Source organism: Taeniopygia guttata, chromosome 1, assembly GCF_048771995.1.
Source record: "Taeniopygia guttata chromosome 1, bTaeGut7.mat, whole genome shotgun sequence".
In the NCBI taxonomy this organism is placed as follows: Eukaryota; Metazoa; Chordata; class Aves; order Passeriformes; family Estrildidae; genus Taeniopygia; species Taeniopygia guttata.
This window is the reverse complement of record NC_133024.1, coordinates 30486969-30509894: the sequence shown is the minus strand read 5'-3', so window position 1 is coordinate 30509894 and position 22926 is coordinate 30486969. Positions and strand designations below refer to the sequence as shown.

General features: G+C 47.7%; 1 protein-coding gene across 7 annotated transcripts; it reads right to left on the bottom strand.

Moving 5' to 3' along the window:
• Window positions 1-1929: 1929 nt before the first annotated feature.
• Window positions 1930-20457, bottom strand: TSKU (tsukushi, small leucine rich proteoglycan). 7 transcript variants are annotated; one of them, XM_030268349.4, is made up of 3 exons: window positions 20216-20457; window positions 17679-17765; window positions 1930-5369 (listed from the first exon to the last, which is right to left on the bottom strand). In XM_030268349.4, exon 3 carries the CDS (start codon window positions 5360-5362, stop codon window positions 4304-4306), a length of 1059 nt encoding a protein of 352 aa, XP_030124209.2. In that variant the 5' UTR covers window positions 5363-5369; window positions 17679-17765; window positions 20216-20457; the 3' UTR covers window positions 1930-4303. The 7 variants fall into 7 exon arrangements, 6 of the variants coding, with proteins under 6 accessions (XP_030124209.2, XP_012425347.3, XP_030124226.2 ...); XM_012569893.5 differs by lacking the exon at window positions 20216-20457 and adding an exon at window positions 19463-20191; XM_030268366.4 differs by lacking the exon at window positions 20216-20457 and adding an exon at window positions 18327-19456.
• Between the last annotated feature and the right edge of the window lie 2469 nt (window positions 20458-22926).

Sequence of the window (22926 nt, the reverse complement as noted above, 5' to 3'; positions counted from 1 at the left end):
TTCTTCCTCCCTTACCCAGCCTAGCCTTATTGCCCAGCCTCTGCTGAGGTTTTCCTGCTTCTAAAAATGTTGAGCCTGTAATTAAAACGCCCATCTTGCTTGCCAGGGCAAACATATCTGGCTGCAGAGCTGAGCTGGTTGTGGAGACAGCCAAAGCTTGCAGCTAACCAACCTGGCTGGCCTTCCTGGCATAAATGGCTTTCCTGGCATGGGTGGCTTTCCTGGCATGGATGGCTTGGTGCCTGGTACCAGGTCCATCACACCGTGTTATCAAGCTGACAGGAAGCTTGAATGAGGGCCTCCTCAACTCATCCAAGCCCCAGTGTGCCCCATCTCCTCTGTGGGGACATCAGTGCTGTTTCAGGTGTTCATGCCTCACTGGTGCAGAGGGGACACACATGTGTGATGTGAGGGCTCATGTTTCTGGTAGAGGCTTGCCTGGTTCTTCCCATTAAGAGGATTTTGGAAAGGCTATTTAAATAAATAATAGTCAAAACAAGAATTAATAATATAAATAATAAATTAAGTCATTAATTATATAATGAATAAAAAGTAGTTGCAAAATAAGATGTTAAGGCAAGGGTCAAAGGAGTACTGGGAGGGACAAGATCTAACACAGTGCTGGAGCATCATGTATGTGGGGCATTCACAAGGACGTGGGAGAATACAGCTTCAGACCCTTGTGCCCTAGGATATTGTCCTTCCCTAGGAGAGGAAGACATTCTCCACCTCTTTGACTGAGCCACGCCCCTGGGCAGAAGTGATTCCACCCCAAAGGGGTGTGACGGTGTAACCTCATGGCCATAACCTTGTGGTGGATACCAGAGGAGCATCTCTAACAGTTGGTGGTGGTGGCTCTTCCCCTACAGTCCATAAAAGTTCTATGAGCAAGATTTGGCCTTCCCTGGTGATCTCACACCCCAGGCTATCATCTGGCTACTTTCTGTGCCATCTGGGAGGATGGGGCATTTTGGGGAAACAGGTAAAGAATCAACAGCCTCTTCCAGGCAGCCTGCAAGTCTGACTGCCTGGGTGGAAGATGCAGTTGTTCCTTCAGGCCTGGGAGGAACAGGAACATTACAAAACTTCCTATAGGCAGTTTCCTTGGTGAGTCTCTGATTGCACCACTTTTATACACAGCACCAATAAGCCTTTAAAATTAAATTTGTAATTTAAGAGCAGGAAGAACTCACTGGAGAGGTTTCTGTTTATTCTTTAGGTGCAATGGCTCTGCATGGTCTTAGTCCCCTGTGCAACAGCCCCGGCACTGCTGAGGAGGGTGCTGAGACTGGATTACATGTGTCTTGCTGCCAGAAGCTCTGTGGTCTGGCAGTGTTCAGCTTTCTGTGCTGTGGCATCACTTTTGCACCCCTTTACTCCCTTCCACCCCCACAGAATCATAGAAACTTCAGGGATGGAAAAGACCTCTGAGATCATCATGTTCAACCCGTAACCCAGTACTGCCAAGTCCACCCTTAAACCATCTCCCTAAGCACCACATCTACATGCTCTTGAACACTTCCATGGTCTTGTGGTGTCTCCCCACATCACCCCACCTACTGCAAATCCAGCCTTTCAACACTAGCAGACCATGTCCCAGATTGATCAAATCCACAAAGAAATCCCCACCTGCTCCACAAGCTTTGGAGCAGGTCCTGGAGCAGGGAATTTGCACATGCTCTCTGCTGCTTCATGCCACGTGTTCCTAATGTCCTTCAAGTCAACCAGAGAAGCTCTCAAAGTCTTTCCATCACTGAAGAGCACAGTAAGCCAAGCACTGTGGGACAAATCCTGTCCCCACTTTGCAGATGCAGCACCCATGGGGGCAGTGGGGGATCAGCAGAGAATGAGAGAAGCTGTGCTGCAATTCAGACCCAGTGACAGCTGCCACCCGCTCAGCATTAAAGCAATAAATCTGTGGGATCTGGGTTTATTCTCCTCCAAATCACTTTATTATATTGTGAGTAATCACAAAGCCTTACAATGCTGCAGAGTTTTTCTTTAAAAAAACAGACTAACACAGCGATAGTATTTGCCAGCTTTTGCTAAAACTAGTTTAGCTACCAGCTAGCATGAGATTACACAAGGAAATCTTGCAGTCTTCAATTGGATTGTCACATTGGGTTTTAAATTTACCACAGTGCTACTAAGACAGTAACTTTGACAGTAGGTGATAACCATAATGTTTCATCTATGTACAGGCTTAAAAAAGTAAACAGTATTTTAAAATGTATTTTTCTTTAAAAAAAATACATTTTCTGCCAGCAGAAAATGATTCTCTTAAAAAGGCAAAATCCAGTAAAACCCCCACATCTTTCCTCACAAACTGCCCCTGTCCTGCATTGCAGTTTGTTTCTGTCCCACTCCAGATCTCTGCCCATAGGCAGCCCCATTGCCTTTTTAAGAAAATAAACCTTTCCTGTGATTGTGAAAGCTGGTCAAACATCGCAAAGAAGGAGCGTTAGAGGAAAAAATTCCCAAAACTGAAGGAAGGGGTGAAAATCCCACCCTGAGCTACCCAAACAAATTATTGAAATTGAGACAGATGGAAATGTGGGAGTATTTCAGTACCAAATTTCAGTATCCAAAGTTAGGTGTTGACTCTGACTTTTATGGAGTCAGTGGGTTTGGGCAACAGGGTTTCCACCTTCCAAGAATTTTGAGGGTATGAGAACAAAACCTGAGCTTCTTCCAACACTCCCAAGGACAGTTGTGAGATGAGTTTATATCTGTACCACCTTTACAGAGATTTCCCTAAATCAAACATTGAAAGTGACCCTGATGCAGGGCTGGATTTAGAGACCAAACTGCAGATCAGCTTGAGCATGACCGCCATCCACAACATCCCATGCCCCTGGAGAGAGCATGCCAGATGTGGACCAGACCTCAGCAGTCACTTCCACTGCTCCTAATTAGCAAATTGAAGGCTTCACACTTGGCATTGAGTCATGTTATACTGCCTTCTCCCACTTCCTCCTAGACTGGAGAAAAAGAGGCTCCAGAAGGGCTCCCCTCTGCCAGCATTTCAGCAATGCAGGGGGAGACAAAAATCAGTAAAACTTTGAGGACTAGGATTTTTATCAGATTTCAGTTTATCAGATTCACTTGGCAACCAAGGAGCTGTGTGAGAGAAAGAAAAGCCACAACTCTGGGAAAAAACCCAAAGATCTTTTCTCCGATAAGCAAAGTGCTCCAGGGCCACCGGCATCAGTGTTAATTCTTCCCCGGCACATTCTCAGAAGTGTTTTGGCACTGCAAGCCGCCTTACATATGCCCAGATGAGCTGCAGATGTTGTGTTCAGATGGGGAATGTCAGCCTGGAAACAACTTACTCTCATATCCTCTAGGACTGCATCTTGGTTTGATAAGGTCATCAAGAAAGAAGCCCTGTCAAAGTTTCCTTCCAAGCTTCCCGAGAAAGGGAGGAGGGATTCTCTTCCTTTTTTTTTTTTTTTTTTTTTTTCTGAGCTAGGCTACATGATCTCTTCCCTTTGCAACCTTCTTCATCAAAGTCTAGTTCCTGGGTGAGATGTGGCTGTTAGCAGAGCCCTCTGCTTCCCTACCTCTGCTGCACATCATCTCTGACCAATGGCTCATTGAGAGTAAAAAGACAGGAGGCTGCCAAAGCTGGACCTAAGTTAATTAGACATGAAAAGGATCAAGGTGGAAAAAGGAGAAATTGGTGGGAAAATGTCTCGACTTACTCAATGTTTATTGCACACCTATGCAAATAACATGTAAAACCCAGCACATTAGGTGCACCCTGTATTCAGGTTTGTCTGGAAATGTTTCTTCAAGACTGAAAGTGCATGACAGAAAACAGGGTGCTGCTAATGAAGGCAACATCCAGAAGGCACATTTTGGGGAGTAATAATTAAAAAAAGGATGATGCATGGGTTTGTGAGCAAGCAGCTACAGAGCTGGTACATTTTGGTGTGTGCTCTGCGGAGTTGTAGCTTTGCTCCTACAAATGCTTCTGAGGCATGAAGGGTTTGCTCCAGATGGAGTGTTCTGCCCTGGGACCTGCAGAGCGACTTGTCCCCGCATCATCCAGCATCGCCGCTCCTGAGCCGACAGGATGAGTGAGGACCTCGATGCGCCGGGTAAAATCCGGAGCCTGCAGATAACGCGGACCGAGATTCGAGAGTTTATAAAATCCACAAACAACTATTGGCAAATACAAATATATAAATTATTGACAGTTTTACAAAAGGCACACTGCAAGCCATCTCAGTCCGACACCTGTACAAGTCCCATGGTCCCCTACCCTCCCTGCCCCACCCCTTCTTCTGCCCAGCTTTCATCACAAAACATAAGGTGCTGCTGCTACGGATCCACGGCTGTCATGGCAACTGAGGACTTCCTTTTTGGTCAGCCCAATTTGTCGGTGGTACTGTCCTTCTTTGATGGTCTTAAGACACTGTATGTCCTTCCCCAAGGTGATGCTTTTGATGGAAGGCAGGCATTTCAGCAAAGTCTTTGGCAAGGATGATATGCCTGAGCCAGAGAGGTTGAGCTCTTGTAGGGAGTTCAGACCAAAGATAACTTCAGGAGACAGTGACTTCAAGCTGGGATTGTTGGATAAATCTAGAACCTGGAGAGCTTGAAGTTCTTTGAAGCTATGAGGAGATAACTCTCTAAAGCCATGCAGGCCACTGAGGGATAGATGAATCAAGTCTTTCAGCCCTGTGAAGTCTCCTTTCTCAACCTTAACCAGAGGGTTTCCATCAAGATTTAAATATCGGAGAGGAATGCCTTGAAGGTTTGGTACAAATGTTAGCCTGTTTCCAGAAAGATTTAAATTCTGGATGTTGGGAATGCTCTTTTCATGGTGCCTTGTAATTGTGCTGAGCATATTATTGGATAGATCCACATTCAGGGATTTGCCTTGACCTTTTGAAGCAAAAATGTCGATAGCTATATCCAAAAGTTTGTTATTGCTCAAATCTATGTCACTTAGAGGAGAGCTGGAGAAACAGTTCTCCGGAAGGACTTCCAGAGAGTTATGACTCAGATCCAAGGACTCCAGGTACCGAAGCTTGGAAAACGTTGTGGGGGAAATCTTGGCAATTTTATTGTAGCTCAGGTCGAGACTCACCAGGGTGGTGTATCCAGGACCAGTAAGCATCGATTCATTTATTGTTTCCAGTCTGTTTGATGATAGATCCAAGTAGGAGGTGTCCAGAGGGATTGGGACAGGAACAATGTGTGAGCCTATTCCACTGCAGTCCACCTTGGTCAAACTAAAGCTGTCAAAGAGACCAAAGGTTTCCACTTCACAGTGGCAGCCAGGGAAGCAGGTTTTTGTAGTACCAAAGCAAGGAAGGAGAAGCAGCAAATTGAACCAGGCTAGGAAATGCATTGTTCTCCTGGAAAATGAGACAATAGAAAAGCAGATTTAATTGCTGTAGAAATTACTTTATGAAGGATGTGTAACTGTTTGATTTATGCAGTCTTGTTCTTTCTCTTTACAAAGGGAGAGATTAAGCATACCCTTAAATAGCATGGATATCCCAAAGACTTTTTCTCTCATGTTGTGAACCCCAGTGGGAGTTTAATGGAGAAAAAAAAATTGGATCAGCAGTCTTTACACACACAACCAAATTGAGGCAAAATTGGAAATGAGCTCTAAGAAGAGTAGGCTGCCTTAAAGCATGATCTATTAAACATATAAACTTTTGACTGGACCATCAAAGAAAAGGACAGCTCCTTACTGCCCAAATGGATATCACATCTCCCTTCCTTGGACTAGAGATGTAAATTTTAGAAGTTTGGATTTGTATCAGGTGGCTAAAACCAATCCTCCTTGGCCTGGTGGAAGCTCCTACCAGAGCAGAGGAACCAAGGCTTGTTCAGTTTAACTCAGCCTTTGCTGTGATGGGCCCAGCCCTCTGCACCGTGGAGAGAGACAATTTGCTTAATGTACTGTCTTTGGGGAGCCTCTGGTAATTGCATTAAATATTCTCTCGAATTAACAGTGCCAGTAAGCAAGGGGTTCTCTCCACTGCTTTGGTTTTGATCTGTCTCTCTCCAAGACATTTCTGTCTCTCCATCATCTCATACAAGAGACGCAGAGAGCTGATCTGCACTCTCCAGCTTTGCTGAACCTCTTCAGATGGCATCCTAACAACTCACCCACACAACAGGGGGCAACAATAGCTGCATGGTTTCAAGAGACAGCCAAAACAATCCTTAGATCTGCCTCTCTGGAGAGGGTACATAGGAGCATGTCAGCATCTTGCAGGTCAGCAGAGGCAGCAAGGACTGTCCTCACTGGTTCCTATTGCAGTCCTGGGTGATGACTCCCCATGCCTTACAAACAAGGTCTCCAGAAGGCTGGAAACAAAAAATCTCACCAAGCCAGACAAGCAGATCCATCAGCACTGGTCCTTGGATATACTGCTGGCCATAAATAGACCCCAGGTGCCAACTGCTCATTTAACAAGCAAAAAGTAAAATAAATGCCTTTAAATGAATGTTCTCATCCCCACTTCAGCCTCCTTGGTCTCTTACCTTTCCCACCACTGTTTAAAAGCACTTCATTAACTTCCTCCAAGTATCATGTTTCCCACACACCCTTTGATCTGGCTGAGATTCCTTCCTCACAGCCCTTACACCTTCCCAAGACCATTTCCTCGAAATTCACACTTCATCTCCCCTCACCCACCCCTTGTATTCAGTTTCTCTCCCTTTTCAGCACGGTGTTCTTGGCTCTGCTCTCATTCCCAGGAGACTGACTGGGGACTACTTGCCAGTGTGCAAAAAAAGTGCAAAGAGGGAAGTGTTGCAAAAATACTGTCCTGATCACTGATGTAAGTTGTATGGTAGTGTCTCCCAGACCTCCTGCAAACAGAAAGTAGAGATTGGAGCTCTGGCCAAGCTGCCTGCAACTAAACCATTGCTAAAGGCCCCTTTGGGGTCCATTATTCTATAGATACAACAGAAAATTGGTAAGATGAGCCCTAGCCTCAGCCCATCTCAACTGTTTCTTGAGAAAACACTTCTATGTGCAGAAGGGACATAGTGGGTAGGGCTCTTCTCTGCAGACACTATTCCAGATATCCCTTTCCTAATGACATCAAGGCAGATCCCCACTGGTTCTGTGCAGACAGACATAGCTTGCTGCCTTCTGCAGCCCCTCCTAAAATAAATACTACTATTTTTATTTTTTCATGAAGCTGCATTTGGATTGCACTGAAATGTTCTATTACCAGGGGAAGTTAGAGCAGTGGGGAGTTCTTGTAAACTAAAACTGCAAAACCTCAAATGTTAAATATCTCACATACAGGGAAGTATCTACATTGGTATCAGCCCAGTCTGCTGGTATTTCTTCTCCCAAATTCTACCCAGTGGCTATTCCTGCTTGATGTCTCTGTGTGGAAAGGACCTCCCAACTTCTCCTTCAGAAGTGCAGCTCATTTCCTCATAGAATTGTTTTAGCTCTGGTGGGAGCTGAATCATACACCAGGAAGCCCAAAGACATACTACTGTTAAATTTTACTTTCTGAGCACTGCTAAAGCCTTCATTGGCTCCTTATGGAACATCTGAACAAAAGTAAGAGGACAAAATCCAAAGTCCTAATTTAACTGGGAACAGACTTTTAATAGGGTCTGTAGTGGTAGGACAAGGGGTGATGGTTTTAAATTAAAAGAGGGGTGATTCAGACTAGATCTAAGGAAGTAGTCTTCTATGATAAAGGTGATAAAACACTGGCACAGGTTGCCCAGGGAGGTGGCAGATGCCCCATCCCTTGAAATATTCAAGTCCTGGCTGGATGGGGCTCTAAACAATCTGGACTAGTTGAAAATGTTCCTGATTATTGTGGGGAATTGGACTGGGTGACCTTTAAAGGGTCTACTCCAATCCAAGCTATTCTGTGATTCTATGAATTGAGAGAAGATTGCAAACTGATGCTGGGCTTTGATATACACCTGTTCAAACCCTTTTGACATGGGAATTCCTCTCCTGATCAGCCTCAAAAATTATTGCCAGAAGTGGGCAGATACAGTGACTCTTGCTGCAACATCTATCACTTCAGCCAGCAGCACAGACAGATCATGACACAGCTGAAATGCAGTACACAAAGCTCAGCTGAAGTCTTTGCACAGCATCTATTGCCTCTTCCCTCCTCGCAGCACTGCCACGAATTCTCCTTCACTGGCTCTGCAATTGCTTTGCAGATGGAATACAATCCATTAGCACCAGTTGGAAACTCCCTTATGGAGCAGAATAGACCATCATAGGCAAACATGCTACTTGGTTAATAGCTCTGACAAAAGATAGGAGAAATAAAGTTACTGGTCATCTTCCAGTCCAAGAAAGGGACTCCTGCATTGCCAGATCATTGGCAAAGAGCTTAGTCAGGTACAGGCATGTTTTATTATTGTGTGCAACAATCAGTAGTTCTCTTTGAAATGGGGAAAGAAACACACCGCAGGCATTTACAGTTCTGTGTACAGTGTGTGTTTGAAACTGCACCAAAATGCCTTTGGATTGCTGCCCACGAGCTTCTTTGTTGATAAAGGCAGGAAGCCAAGGTATCCCCTTGTAAAAAGAAGAGGAGTCATCCTCCTGCAGCACTGGGGATTTTCACCTAGGGAAATACCATGGACAAGAAACCACTGGCACCATCACCTAAGACAGTGAGGGCAAAGTCACTGGGAGAAAGCAGCCCACCCTAGGGCTGGTTTAGCCATGTCCTCTTCATTTCTATGGCTATTGAGGTATGGAGAGACCCCAGTGATACATTTTGGCCAGCTGGAAGCTCTATGGGTCATTTTATACCTGCTGATTCCAATAGGAGCTGCTGGGGGTGCAATATCTTCCCCCACGCTTCAGGTGCCTGTAGTGACTGCAGGGCTCTGGTCTTTATATCTTGCTCATCCTTTCTGCAGGTCAAATATTCTGAGACAATCTTAAGGAGAGCCTGTGGTGGTTAATGGAACAAGTGCTGGACCAAGCTTCTAGCAGGATGCCAGCCATCCCTACAGATCCCACATCCCTCTGCTAGCCTGCAGATGCCCTTATGACTTCTCCCTGCTATGCTCAGCCATTGCAATGCTGTGTGGCAGGACTCACACAGAAAACTCACACTGAAATTTCCCAGCTAAAAAGCCCTCAATATTAAAAACAGATTGCAGAGGGATGCCAGGCCTCAGATGATGGCTGGGGAGTGAGGTGGGAGAGAGGAAAGCTTTGTTACTGTGTTGTTGCAAATTCATGCTTCTCACTGCATTTGATGTTTTCCTTCTCCTCTCCCTTAAAGACTTTTCTCATTAGGGAGGTCAGCTGACACATCCCTCCCTGGATGAAAGCCCATTGCCTGGGGACTGGTCCCCCTCTTTGGGAATGCGGATATTAAGAGGATGCTACCTAGGCTACCTCCAGTTGCCCTGGCAACCACCAAGCTGGAATTCCCCGTAGCAAAAAATCAATGACTAATTAAAGAAATAATACTAGGGGAGGTGTTTTAGAGTTTGCTGTTTGATGGAGTCAGGAAACAGCTGCCCCATTCTTCATTCTTCATTCCCTCAGCCTCCCTCAACATGCTTCTGAACAAAGCATCATCTGAAATGGTGCTGGGGTTGGGGCTAAGGGTCCAAATTCACCCAATGAAGCTTGAGGTACATGCGTAGGAAGTGCAAAAAAAAAAACCAAAACCCCAAACACCAGGTTGTCTCTACAGTGGAGTGTAGAGAATGAAATTGCTCCAAAAGGGGATGAAAGCATCCTAAGCCCATACACATCCCTGGAGATGTCCCTCTCTCCCTTGTCCATGACAGAGTAGGATGCCCACTCTCCCTGGTTACTGCTTCCCACCTCATTCTTGGCTGCATCTTCCAAACCCTAGTCCCTCCCAATAACTAGGTGCTCTTGGATAAACCAGGTTGGCTCACTGATCCAACAGAAACCCCTCTGATCTTTCTCCTTCCCCTTTGCTGGGTCAGTTTTCCAACAAATTCTGCTGACCATTCAGAGAGTTAACAGCTCTCACACAGGAGTGGGGAAAACAGAATCTGTCTTTTCCACAGCAACCCACAACTAGACCAAATCAGATATGACATGAATCTGTAAGGCATGGTGGACAGAGTCTGGAAATTTTTACATTTCTTGGCAATATTAATTCTGGGTTAGCAGCAAAGAGAGCAAATTTCAAAGAAAAAAGGCAAAAAGGAAGAGCTGAAGTCCACCTGTCCCAAATAGAGCTGTTGTTCTAACAAAGGACAGAAGAGTCGTATTAGCAACAATATCTCAGGAGGAAAATTTTGGGATTGTCTTCTATTGTATCAGCCAAGTAAAGAAATAAACAAAGTCTTAACAGCAAAGCTCACCAGGCCCACTTGGCTACCAGCACTAATTGGGGTCAGGGGAACGGGAACGTTATTGGAAAGTGAAACAAGTGTATAGGTTATGATAGAGGCCATAAATCCTCCAGGCTGAAGAAAAAAAAAGTTGGCACTGGCTCTTTTTAAATATCTTGGATGCTAAGTGGCAGTTGGGACAGCAGCGTCAGAGCACCAGAATGCTCCAGAGTTGCTTCTCGACAACAAAATTGCATAAGAGACCTTTCCCCCTCTTCTCCACCCATTAATTATTTGGTAAAATTAGAATAATTACTGACTAAAGTGCAGCACTAGCAGCAGCTACACTTTTCCAGTGTGGACTCTCCCGGCTGAGCCCAAATGACGCCACAGATGCAGTCGTGGTCGGGTCTCCAGATCCCATATGCCAATTTGAGCAGGCAGCAAAACTAGCTCAAACCAGCCTACAGCCAGAGACCATGAAACCCCTGCTGCAGACACACACCCCTCCCATAATAAAGAGACTGCTGCTGACAAGGTCACTCTTTTTTTGTTGTTGGTTTTTTCATGTGCATCTATTGAAAGTAAAGGTCATTCAGGCTTTTGCTTTGCCTGCTCCAGACCAGCTCTTCCTGCAGAAGGCTTCCCCACATAAATACTGCAAAGAGCTCTTGATTAATATTATGAAGGCTCACCAAAAAATGTTGGTGTAAATGGGAACATTGTTTTCTGACCCGCTTGTTACATTTTGTTGTTTGCTGGTTTGGGAGACACTTTGCAAACAGTCCTGGTTTTATACTCAGTGTTTGAGACTTCTGGGGTTTAGGGAGAGGAGAGCTAATGGGAATCCAAGAAGTATTAGGTTTTTATGTTTGATCCTGTGTTTGTTAGATGGATCTGAGAAAGTTCAGTGGAGTTACTCTTGGTATAACTCTCTCAGCAGGATGAGAATCAGTCCCTTGGCTCTTCCAAATTGCACTTGATTTCATGAAGGCCTCCATCAGGAGACATTGTGCAAGTCACTTTTACAGGATAAATTATCACCTTTCACACTGATGGTTTTATCTGTGGGACTTGCAAAGCTGCTTAGAACAGTAGAGCCATCCCCAGTTTTCCAATAGGATATAAACACAAGGATTTGCAACCCTATTTCCCTCACCAGTGCATGCAAGTGTTAGGAGGAGGGGAAGCTCAGCCACTGGGGTGGTGAATTTAGCCCTTATGGTTTAATGTAAAGAGATACCAAGGGCTTGAGACGGAGTGAAAAGGCATCCTGCAGGTGCCTGACTGCTTTTTGCACCATGTTCCTGCTCCCTGGGAAAAATGAGAATGAAATGCAAGGAATGCAAAAAGAAAAAAAGAAAAGATTTTGCTATGAATTCCTTTGTGCTTTAATTATTTTGCCTGGCAAGATGATGAAGCAGATCCTCATGGGAACTTTGCTAAGGCAAACGGAAAATAAGTAGGTAGTTGGTGACAGCCAACATGAGTTCATTAAGTGCACATCCTGCTGGACAAATTTCACAGCTTTCTATGACACAGTTACAGTCTTGGTGGATGAGGGAAGAGGGACTGGCATTATCTACCTGGACTTGTGCAAAGCATTTGACACTAATCGACTCCACTTCTTAATCTCTGTGGAGAAAACGTGGATTTGATGGTTAGATGACTCAGTGGATAAGGAAGTGGCTGGAAAGTCACACTCAAAGAGTTAAAATCAACAGCTTGATGTTCAAGTGGAAACCAGCGGGGAGTAGAGAAACTGCATAAACAGAGACAAGATGCTGCTTCCTGATCTGGATAAGAATCCCACTGCCCTGCATCAAGTCTTTGTTTGCAAGACTTGAATCTCACCAAAAACCCATGGAATAAAGGTTGTGGACAGCCAGAAAGGGCAAAGAACAAAAAACCATATACCATTTCACATTTTTTCTGTCTTGGATATTTCCATTTGCTTTTCTCCTCTCTGGACAGAAATTGCTGAGCCAAAACTGCAATGACTTTCCAGTATCCAAACATGTTCTCCATCCTTTAGACAGATGCTTGTAGATGTTGCAGGGGATGGGATAGATAAGATTAGCAAAGGCAAAGCTAAATTAATCATCAAAAACATCAAAAACATTTCACAACCCCAAAGGCAAAGTCAAGCAGCCACCACAAGGGCTGCAGAGAAGATGTGAGGGGTTGGCCTAGAGGGAACCCAGCGCCTCCAAACCCTACAGCTCCACACTATGGATCTGTGTGCAAATTTAGAATCATTTAGGTTGGGAAAGACCTTGAATATCATTGAATCCAGCTGTTAACCCAGCACTGCCAAACCCACCACTAAACCATGTGCTCAAGTGCCACATCTGCACATCTTTTAAATACCTCCAGGGATGGTGACTCAAACACTTCCCTGGGCAGCCTGTTCCAATACTTGACAACCCTTTTGGTAAAGAAATTTTCCCTAATTTGCAATATAAACATCCCCTACTGCAACTTGAAGCTGTTTCCTCTTATCCTATTGCTTGTTACTTGGGAAAAGACGCTGAAATGCTTGCTTGGCTGAAAGTCTCTGCCCTATTTTTTTTTTTAATGTACAAAGAAAATCCTTTATTTAATAAAGAAATGGAAAAACCTATTAAAACAAACTTTGTTACAACTGTTAATGTCACAATTCCCACCTGCTTTGCAAGAGGCCAGAGATAATTTATCATCCTAGTGCTTAAACAGCTAGTAGCTTACTTCTCTTATGCAATCTTCCCCCCCAGGTATCCCTCATTCCCCCTGGAGGAGGAAATCAATGTGCAGGGTGGTGTATTTTGGGATCTGACAAAAGGAAAACATGTGCAGGCAGATCTGCCAGCCCATACAGTAACTTCCAGCTCATTTACATCCGTGGCTGAAATACAATTTCTGCCACACTAAAAGCTTTGTGCCTTGAAAAGATGCATTTTGTAAGGGAAGATCAGCCCAACTCCAGGGAATTTTTACTCAAGTGGGAAAATGTTGGTGCCACATCCAGCACAGGAAAATTAGGAATTAAATCACCATGGCATCAGGATTTGCACAAAATTCCTACTTCTCTGCTCAGCCCAGAGAGCTGTCAGCTTAATAGCAGTTTATTTCCAGGTGGAGGAATTAGTCTCCTGTGGCTTTTGAAAGAAATTTTGATCTCCAGCCTCAAGTCAAGCTGTGCTTGTGCCCAGAGGGGGCATTCCCAAAAGGAAATTGTTTTCAGGTCTCCTGAGTGGCTGGGGGCAGGGGAAGGCAGGCGTTGGAGTGGTGCAGCACCAGGAGGGATTCAGAGGGTTTTATGGGAGCAGAGAGGATGTGAGCATCCCAGCCCCACCATTGCCTCCTGGCTATTCCAGCTGCAGAACCGCTCAGACTGGGAGCTTTGGCAGCCACAACTGGTTCCCAGCAGCCTGGGATGCATAGAATCAGTCTAACAGGTGCCAGCAAGGGATGGAAGAGTGCAGAACTTTCTCCTGCTCACTTCCAGCATGATAACTCTGAATTCTTTTACCTCCTAACAACTCCTATTCCTTGTCCTCCCTGCTCTGCTTGTTAGCTGTGAGCATTTCCAAGTGCAGGAGGCCTCACTATCCTGGCACTCACTGAGTATAAGAGAGACTTCATCTCTGCCAGGAACACAAATATTTTCTTAACCATCTCAAACTCAGCCTGAATAGGATTTTTATCATAGCGACATGTCCCAGAATGGGAGGTCTCCGTTATTTTGGCACAAGCTCGGGAACAGACCAGCCCTTCGACATGGTGCTTCATAGCCAAAGGAGAGGTTTACACAAAGTTTTATGCCAGTCCAAGTGCATTTTGCTGTAGAATGACTTGGTGAAGCTACCTCCAGTGCCCAAGAACCCACTGTGAGGCATGAAGGGAGCCTGTGGGTACCCAGGCTTTATCCAAATCACAGCAGTCCCCTTGAGAGGATTAAACCCTCCTCCTTTCTTAACTAGTCAATTATTGAAAACGAAAATTATGCCAGCAAGCTTCTCCTGGAGCCTCAGCCCTTGGCGACGCACACCTGACAGCCAACCCCAGACAGCTCCTGCACTGACTCCTGCTATGATGATAGTTTTTTGCTGCACTCCAGCTCCCAGAGACATGATATAATTCCAGAGGAATGCACTCCAGGATGAACACCATATGCCAGCGAGGAACCTTAAGAGGTGCAGCACGGGGAGAGGAAACCTCCTACCCACACAGGATACTTGTTGGCTTTAGCTGTTAGAAGAGCTGGTCAGCCATGCCACTATGCCCAGCTGGGAAATGCCACATGCTGTGCACATCCCTGGGATGGCAGGTACCATGTTCTGTGCCAGAGAAGTGCAGGTCACAAGGACCCACCAGCAGCTCTCTGGTCAGTGAGGTAAAGGCGTGATGCCTATGGATGCACCCCACACCCCTGATCTGGATTGCTTCCGATCACCCCAGAGGGCTGGCCTGAGCTGCAGGGAGACCACACTGCATGGGTAGATGTGGATGGGTTCCCCCAGAGAAGATGAGCTAGGCAGGAGGAAGGAAAAAGAGAGAGGAGGGAAGACAAGGTGATACATCCCAGGGTGATGCCTCTGCTCTTCCTGGTGAGACACATCCCACCAAGAGCAAACAACTCATCACAGCCTCATCATCCTGTATCTCTAATGGCTTTCCAGCTCTTTCTCATTGAATCACAGAATCATAAAGGTTGGAAAAGACCTCTAAGAGAATTGAATCCTTTACAACAGAGGTGGCTGCGGATCAGGTTTAAGTAATGCCTCCAACAGCATGCATTTGTCATGGTGCAGCCAGCACTGGAAAAAATTATGAGAAAGCAGAGGGGAAAGAAATTCAACCTGGCTGGGCAACACTTTCAGCCCTGGCAGAAGGATTTTAAGTGGACCCCATGCAGCTTTAGCTCTCTGAAAGGCAGAAGCTGCCAATCTCCCTTCTCCTAACAACTCTGAGGGGCTGCTGACTTCAGTGAGGAAGGGCAAAACTAGGAGACTGGGAGTTAATCTGGGTGGCACTACTCCAGCTGGCCAGGGATTCTTTGTGGGCTTTTTATTTATTTTTGTGGTTGGATTTTTTTCCACACACAATAATCTCTGGGCCCCTTTGCTGTCTGTGGCTCTCAGCATGCAGCTGCAGACCCTCCACTGAGGAGGTAATAAACACAATCCTGGCCACTATTGTTGCAAACAGCACAGCTGGAGACTCCCATCTCATTCCCCTCATGGCCTTTTTTTGCACACACCCCCCCTCCCCGCCAATAATTCTTGTATCGTGATGCTGCAAGCAATGAATGCCAGTGAAACTGCTTGGTGGAGCATCAGCTGGGGCTTCAGGAGCTGCCCTCACCCCAGTGAAGCATGTGAGACATTTACTAGACCCAGTGGGTTTCCTACAAGGTTTGCAAAGGGGGGATTTGGGGAGGAGAAGGGCTGTAGGCAGAGCTGATAAAGGGTTTACCAGTAGTGTGTCATCCCCACCATGATTCCCACTGCAGATGATACTTCATTGCTCCCCTGATGTGCAGTATCTCCTCTGCTCTGTTCTTCCCCTCCTTGGCCCGGGATTCTCCAGTCCCTCTTGGCTGGTGGAGGATTTGGACAAAGATCATCTGAAGTGGGTTGGGAGAGCCATTTCCCCAGCAGGACCAATTTCTCACCACTAATGCTATGCCGAGTCCCCATTTAAGTGCCTCAGTTTCCCTCCTGACACCTTAAGGATGACTAGTACTAGGTCTGAGAGGTGTTCACTCACCCCCATCCCCAGGTTTAATTCCCACCAGTTTAACTGGGAAGGGAGCACAAGGCCTGTGGATCTTACCCCACACAGAAGTCCCCAGCCAATACTGCCACTGCTCTAACTGGTTTAGCCAAATGTTACCACAGTCCCTGGGTTCCATGTCCAGCCCCTGCCTTCCTCGACACTCTAGGGACAGCAACCCTGCTTTGCCCTCTCCAAAATGGGCAGCCAGGCTAGGGGAGAGGGAAGGGGATGGATGAGACTGGCAGTTACCCTATGATCCTACAGTTCTTTGAATTGGAGATTGCTTACAAGAAGTTGCAATGTTTTGGTCCTGGACAGATAAAAGCAGAACTTTTGCAGTAGGATTAAATTGCTTTGGAGAAAAGATCTCCCCCATCCTTGTCTGTGAAGTTTGGCCTCACCATGCCAACTGCTACAGACGTATCGTTCTCAAGGATGGGAGGAAAACAGGCACTTTTGGGGTCAGGGACATGTCCTGCCCCACTTGGCGACAGGAGACACAAGCCCCTTGCACATGTGTCACCTCAGACACGATGGGGTTGAGGAATCACATACGTTTGACCCATCAATCACAACAGGAGTTTGAATCTCAATTTTTCCTGAGGAGGATTATCTTATTCAAAGTAAACAAAAAAATCCCTGAAAATGCAGTCCCCACCCCTGAAAGTGTTCAAGGCCAGGTTGGATGGGGCTTTGAATAAACTGGTCTAGAAGAAAGTGTCCCTGCCCACAGCCAGGGCGTTGAAACTGGATGATCTTTAAGGTCCAACCCAAACCATTACATGATTTGTCTCCCCACCCCTGGGTTTGAGCTGCTAGCAAGAATCAGGGGAAAGGAGAGGAATCACCATCACAAAGACTGCAAAAATAATGAGGAAGGGAGAAAGGGGAAGGAAAAGAAACCCTGCAGACACCGGCGCTCAGACATTACCCACAGCACGTGGCCCTCTGTCTACTATGGTGAAGATAAAGTGCTTTTTTCCAGTTTGCCACTGCTCTGACAGGAGATTTCCAGCCTGGTTAATACAACTCAGGAATGTCCCATGCTAAGGCAGCCAGGATGGTTTAATCTCTTGCAGTGTCTGCAAGCAGACGGGAAGGCTGAGGCGATTCCCAGTGCACATATTTCCTTTCCCCTGCTGCACACCATGAATACAATAGAAACTCCCAGGAAATTAAATAGCCCCCCCCCCCAAAAAAAAAATTGCAATAAAAATTAAAATATCAAGATTTCCTTGTAATGAATGGCTGAGCCGTTCATACATTTGCCTCAATAGGTCCAGGTGCCAAGTTTTAAGACAAGAAACAGCTTGCTCAAGCCAGCCTTTATCTCTTCCCAGCCCTCAACATCTCCGTGTTTGGAAGTTTCTTTTGATAGCCTGCCAAGGCAGCCAGTGCTGCAGCTACCGTGCAGAGCCTGGGGGTGCCAGGGGTCAGGAGGGCTGCTGGACAAGGATGCCTTGTCTCATCCCACCCTCCAGACTCTGCTTCTCCCCACCAACCAATTAACAAAAGAGGAGAAGGAGGAGGAGGAAGGAGGAGAGACTGAAAGAGGATAAAAAAAAGCAGTTAGGGATGGAGGGAAAACTCTAAACCTCTGGAAGACGGTGGCTCACCTTGTATTCCCAGCTCGGGCTTGCACAGGGGTGACACTCACTGCTGCTCACTGGGTGGCTGCCTCAGGGAGCACAAGATGTGTTTCCCTATATAAAAATAAAAGAAAAACAATCCACAAAACCCCCTAAAAACTTCTGCATGTTTTTCCCCTTTTCTCCCAATTTCCTCTCATCCATTCAATGCTGTTTTTTTCCTTGCACTTAGTTGTAAGGATAGGGGTGCAGGAGACCCTCATCCCAACCCTGCAGCCTTTCCTGCCAGTCCAGCCTCTCACCAGAAATTAATAACCCCTGGGATGTTTGTCACGTCCTCGCTCCCTCCAGGCATTTTGTTATTGCTCCCCCATTGCCTCTGACAGCAGCTGCTCAAATTCATTCACAAATCAGCGACGTCTGCCCTGCTCCAGGATGCCGCAAGGGAAAATCCGCCCGAGCGCTGCCACCAGCCTCCCGCCTGCCCCGGCCGCCGCTCGCCCCGCGCTCCCACCGCCCCTGGAGCGGGGACGGGGCAGCTCCTCCTGGGCCATTTATGACCCGCACTGAGCAGGCACCTCCCCGTGCTCTCCGGGCCAGGGGCCGGGACTGCCCGCCGTGGGTCACGGTGGGACGGGAGCCAGGCCCCGCGCCAGGGCCATGGCACACACTGACCCGCTTCGCCTGCGAGCGCCTGGCTGCCGACAGCGAGCCCCCAGCCAAGTTCAGCCGCCAAATCCTCCCAGGGACGTGCCAGCTTCCTCCGCTCCTTTCAGCATCCAACACATCCAGCGTGCTCCTTATTGCCGGAGAGATCGGCGAGATGCTCCGACCCTGCCTTTCCCCGGCGCCTCTTCTCCCGGTGTTCGCCCTGCTCCTCACGGCTGCAATAGCCCGGTGCCGTCAGCCGAGCTTCGGAGCGGCAATCAATGCGATATTTCAGCGCAACGCCAGCGATCGGTGGGCTGCTCTCCGCCCAGCAATGGCACAGTGTCCAGCCAGACAAGTTTCCCACTGTAACTTCGGTGAATGCTGTTATTCAGGCAGCTGATTTATCATGGCAGGCACACGGGGGAAGCTTTCCATTCGGGAGACCAGGGGCTGCTCGTCCCACTGCCGCGACGAGCACCGTGAGCTCAGCAGGGTTCGCTGTGCTTTCCTTACAGCCGTGCTCCAGTGTCTTCTCCGCTGCCACGGAACTGCGTTCTCGAACCGTGCTGGCGGCTAACGGAGGCGATGCCACTTCCCCGCGACAAAAGCCACGGGCTCCATCCCCACCGCTCTCCTCCCAGGCTTCCCAAACCCCAAGCAAGAGGAGTGAAGTTGACAGACCCTTTTGTTTCCAGAGAGCTTGGCACGTGTTGTGGTTTACTGAGCTAATAAATCTGCCGTGGGCTGCGCCTTTTAATGACTGCAGCATTAATAACAAGTTTCCTGGGAGCTGCCTAAAAGTTTACAGGGTGTGTGCACTATCAGGGGAACCCCGTGCTTTCTGACCTTCTGCTTCAGAAGTCACACCCAGCAGCTTCTTTCATTCTTTCTTCTTTTTTTTTTCCTTTTTTTTTTCCCCTTTTTTTTTCAATGAGAGAATGAATAAACCTTGCTCGGCCTCCTCTCTCCCCTTCCCACACACACCTTCCCCGTCTGCTTAATCTACTCAGAGATGGGAAATTCTCAGTCAGGAATGTCTTTGCCATGCCTTTATCAATGCAACCCGGGGGGAAAGGACCCCCCTCCCCCTCTGCACCTTCCAGGTTCTACACCCCATCCAGCCGACCCCTCTAAGCTTTCCTTCTCCTTTCTCTCCTTACCTTGAGTAAGCTTCCAAACCCTGCGAGCCTCCCAGCACCAGAAACCCACTAAAAAGCTTCTCTTCGCTCCCGAGAGTTGAGGGGAGGGCCCGGAGAGGAGGAGGAGGAGGGAGAGGAGGGGAGACAGGGAGCCCTGTGTGAAATCAAAGCCCCGAAGCCGGGCACGGGAGGCGGTGCGGAGCCTCCAGCTGCTGCTCGGATTACTCTGCAGCCGTGGCGATCCCGAGACCTTTAGAAACCACCATTCCACTGGGGGAAGGCGAAGGGAAGGGATTCCAGCTGGAGACGTTTCATCCCGGGAGGGGAGCCGGGCTGGGGGCTCGTACGCACCCACCGCATCTCAAAGTTCCCCCTCTGGAAAAACCAGAGGTGGGGAAAAAAGTAGTTTACTTCTACCCGCGATCTCTGTCCTTCCCCCTACCCCGGCTGCGAAGAAAAACTCATCACACCGAAAAAAAACCCTCGCGAAGAAAAACTCATCACACCGAAAAAAGTTTCCGCACTCTGAGGCTGGGAGGGCTCCGCAGTAGGGACCCCCGGGTTTGGCCCTGCGCATCCCCGGGCAGGCGACAGGGAGGGCTCAGCCCATCGCGGTCCAGCTTCCCCCTCCCCAAAAATGAGCCCCATGCTTCTGCACAGCCGGGGAAGTGTGGAGGGGCGTGCAGAGAGGTATGCAGGGGCCAGGGAGGGGATGGAGGGCGCAAGGAAGGGGTGCGGGTCAGGGAGGGGATGGGGGCAGAGGGGGGGACTCACGGGGCCGGGGTCGGTTCCCAGTGCCGGGCCGGTTCCCACGGAGGGGCGGCCGCGCAGCGCCGCTTCCCACGCGGGAGTCGGCAGCGGCAGGGCTCGGGGCCGGCTGTCCCCTTCTGCTCTCCTCTTCTCCCTCCTCCTTCTCGTCCGAGGCGTGCAGCTGGCCGGGCAAGCTGGCTGCCCCCTTCCCCGCAGGAGGAGGGAGGAGGGAGCTCAACAGATGGCTGCACACAAGGGAACATCTGGGAGGAGGAGGAGGAGAAGGAGGAGGAGGAAGGAGGCAGGAGGCAGGACTTGTGCTAGACTGTGCCACTCCTGAGCTGGCAGACCCCCCTTAACAGGGGAAGAGGCGAGGGGTGGTGTCGAGCTGGCTTTGCACACACACAGAGTCCCCCTTCCTGCTGCCTTGCATCCCCCCTAGCTAAAATTCTTTGTCGTTCCTTTGCTTTCTTGGGGATCACACCGGAGTTGCCCTTTCAGCACAACCGTGTTTCCAGCTCTGACCTCTGCAGGGCTGTATTTGCAGACGTGAGTTCTATTCCTGAACGCTGCCTTCATTCAGTTTTCCAGGCCTTCAGCGCCAAGGTCAGCTCTGGCACCCCAGGGTGCAGGTAGGACAGGGCAGCACCAACGTTTGAGCAATGCCAGCAGGCAGGAGACCGGGGCTTACAAATTGTATGGTGCAACCCTTGAAATAAATAGAGGGAAAAAAAACTCAAAACAAAACAAAAAAATCACAAAACCCCTAAAAACCCCTCAAAAAACCAAACAAAACCAGATATTAATCCGCACTGTGGGGTACAGAGAGTCTGAACCCCATCACTGGAGGATAGGCAGTGCCTGGGGCTGTGAATGAGCAGCCCTGCATCAGAATTTCTTGGCTATTATATGTAGCAGCCCAGTGGTGGCTTTAGTCATGATGGTGGTACTGGAAAGAGAATCAGAAGTCACAGATTCACAGAATATTCTGAGCTGGAACTCACAAGGATCACCAAGTCCAGCTCTAAGGTGAATTGCTCGTACAAGGATTGAACCCACAACCTTTGTATTTTTGGCACCAGGCTCAAACCAACTGAGCTTATCTCAGGGTGTCAAGGGCCTCATGTCATTGTGCCATGACACTGCAAAAGGCAAAAGGGACTGCAAGGCTCCATGGGTCACAGAGGACGTATCCTGTGGCTTGCTGCAGCTTCTCATATTCAGCATCTTGCACCCTTTTTGTAAGACTGGCCTGTGCCAGGTCTTAAGATGTGTAGTTGCTTGTTTTGTAAAAAGTTTAAGTTAAGAAAGTACAATCAGGCATCCTGTTGTTTGCTTTTAGTAGCACCAAAATACCCCACTTGCCCCATATTGATGATCAGGGTTTGCTCAGACCACAACCTTCAAGCAAGCCTGGTGCTGAGATTTGTATTTAGCATCTCTTTGTGATGAAAAACTGCTGAAAAGGGTTTGGTTTGGTTTTGTTCTGGGCAGCTGCTTTCTCTAAGAACATCACTGCATGAAGATTTGCTGGGTGACCTCCCTGCCCAGCAAACTCAGCTCTGGTCAGAGGCAGGAGGCAGGAGGTACTGGGGGCATCAGGAAGATGCCACAGTTGTTCCTCTCCACCCTCCACATTTCCAAGTGTGGCTTATCCAGGATATGTGCTCACTCTGCCCCTGTCTTGGGAGCTGCTTTTCGGGAATCACCATCAGACTTGGAGAGCTCTGCCAAGGAGCAGCCCCAGGGAGCCAGAGGGAGGAAATATGTGCTCAGGACTCAGCTGAGCCAAATGCTTTTTGGGGAAAACCATGGGAAAATCCCCTAGACTGGGTTGTGATTTTCCATGTAAATGTCTCAGTGATATCTCCAGACATGAACAGTCTCTTGTAAGGATCCATTCAGCAGGGTCTTTACACTGTTCAGCTTTTATAGCTCTGAGTAGGGGAGGTTGTTGAGCTGGAAACTTTTATTTAATTTTCCATTTTGTTAATTTTTTTTCCTATGCCTCATTCTAGACCTTTGTCATATCAAAGTTGGCTTCAGTAAAACAAGATGCCAGTTCAAAGGTGAAGAAATTAGGAATTAAATCCTTTGGCTGAGATCCAGCTAATACATAATATCTATATATTATATAGATATGTAGATATAATACAGGCCCAGTTTGATGTAGTTGACCAAAGTCAACTGGTCAACTACAAGGGCTGGCAATTCTGGCTGATCTGGGCATAGGGATTAGACCTGATGTGATGCTAACACAAAATTAGTTAAGCATCCATCTGATTCTTAGCTACTTCAAACAACAACTGTACCAGTGTCTCACTACCCTCACAACAATTTCTTCCTAAATTCTTATCTAAACCTCCCCCCTGTCAGACAGCTGGAAGCCATTCCCCCTTGTTCTATGACTGCAAGTCCTTGTCAAAAGTCCCTCTCCAACTCTCTTGTAGCCCCTTTAGAGGACTGGAAGATGCTCCGAGAGCTCCTTGGAGTCTTCTCCAGGTACAGCAAGCCCAGCTCCCCCAACCTGTCTCCACAGCAGAGGTGCTCCAGCCCTCTGAGTAACTTTGTGGCCCTCCAGCACCCTCCAGCAGTCCAAAGAGTTAACTATCAAGATAACAGCATTTTTAGAGGATGTTTAGTCTTAAGGTCATATTTCCCACCATCACTATTTCTATGTCTTTGCCACATGAGAGTTTATTTTTGTAAAGATAAAACAGGGTTTCCCCAGAAAT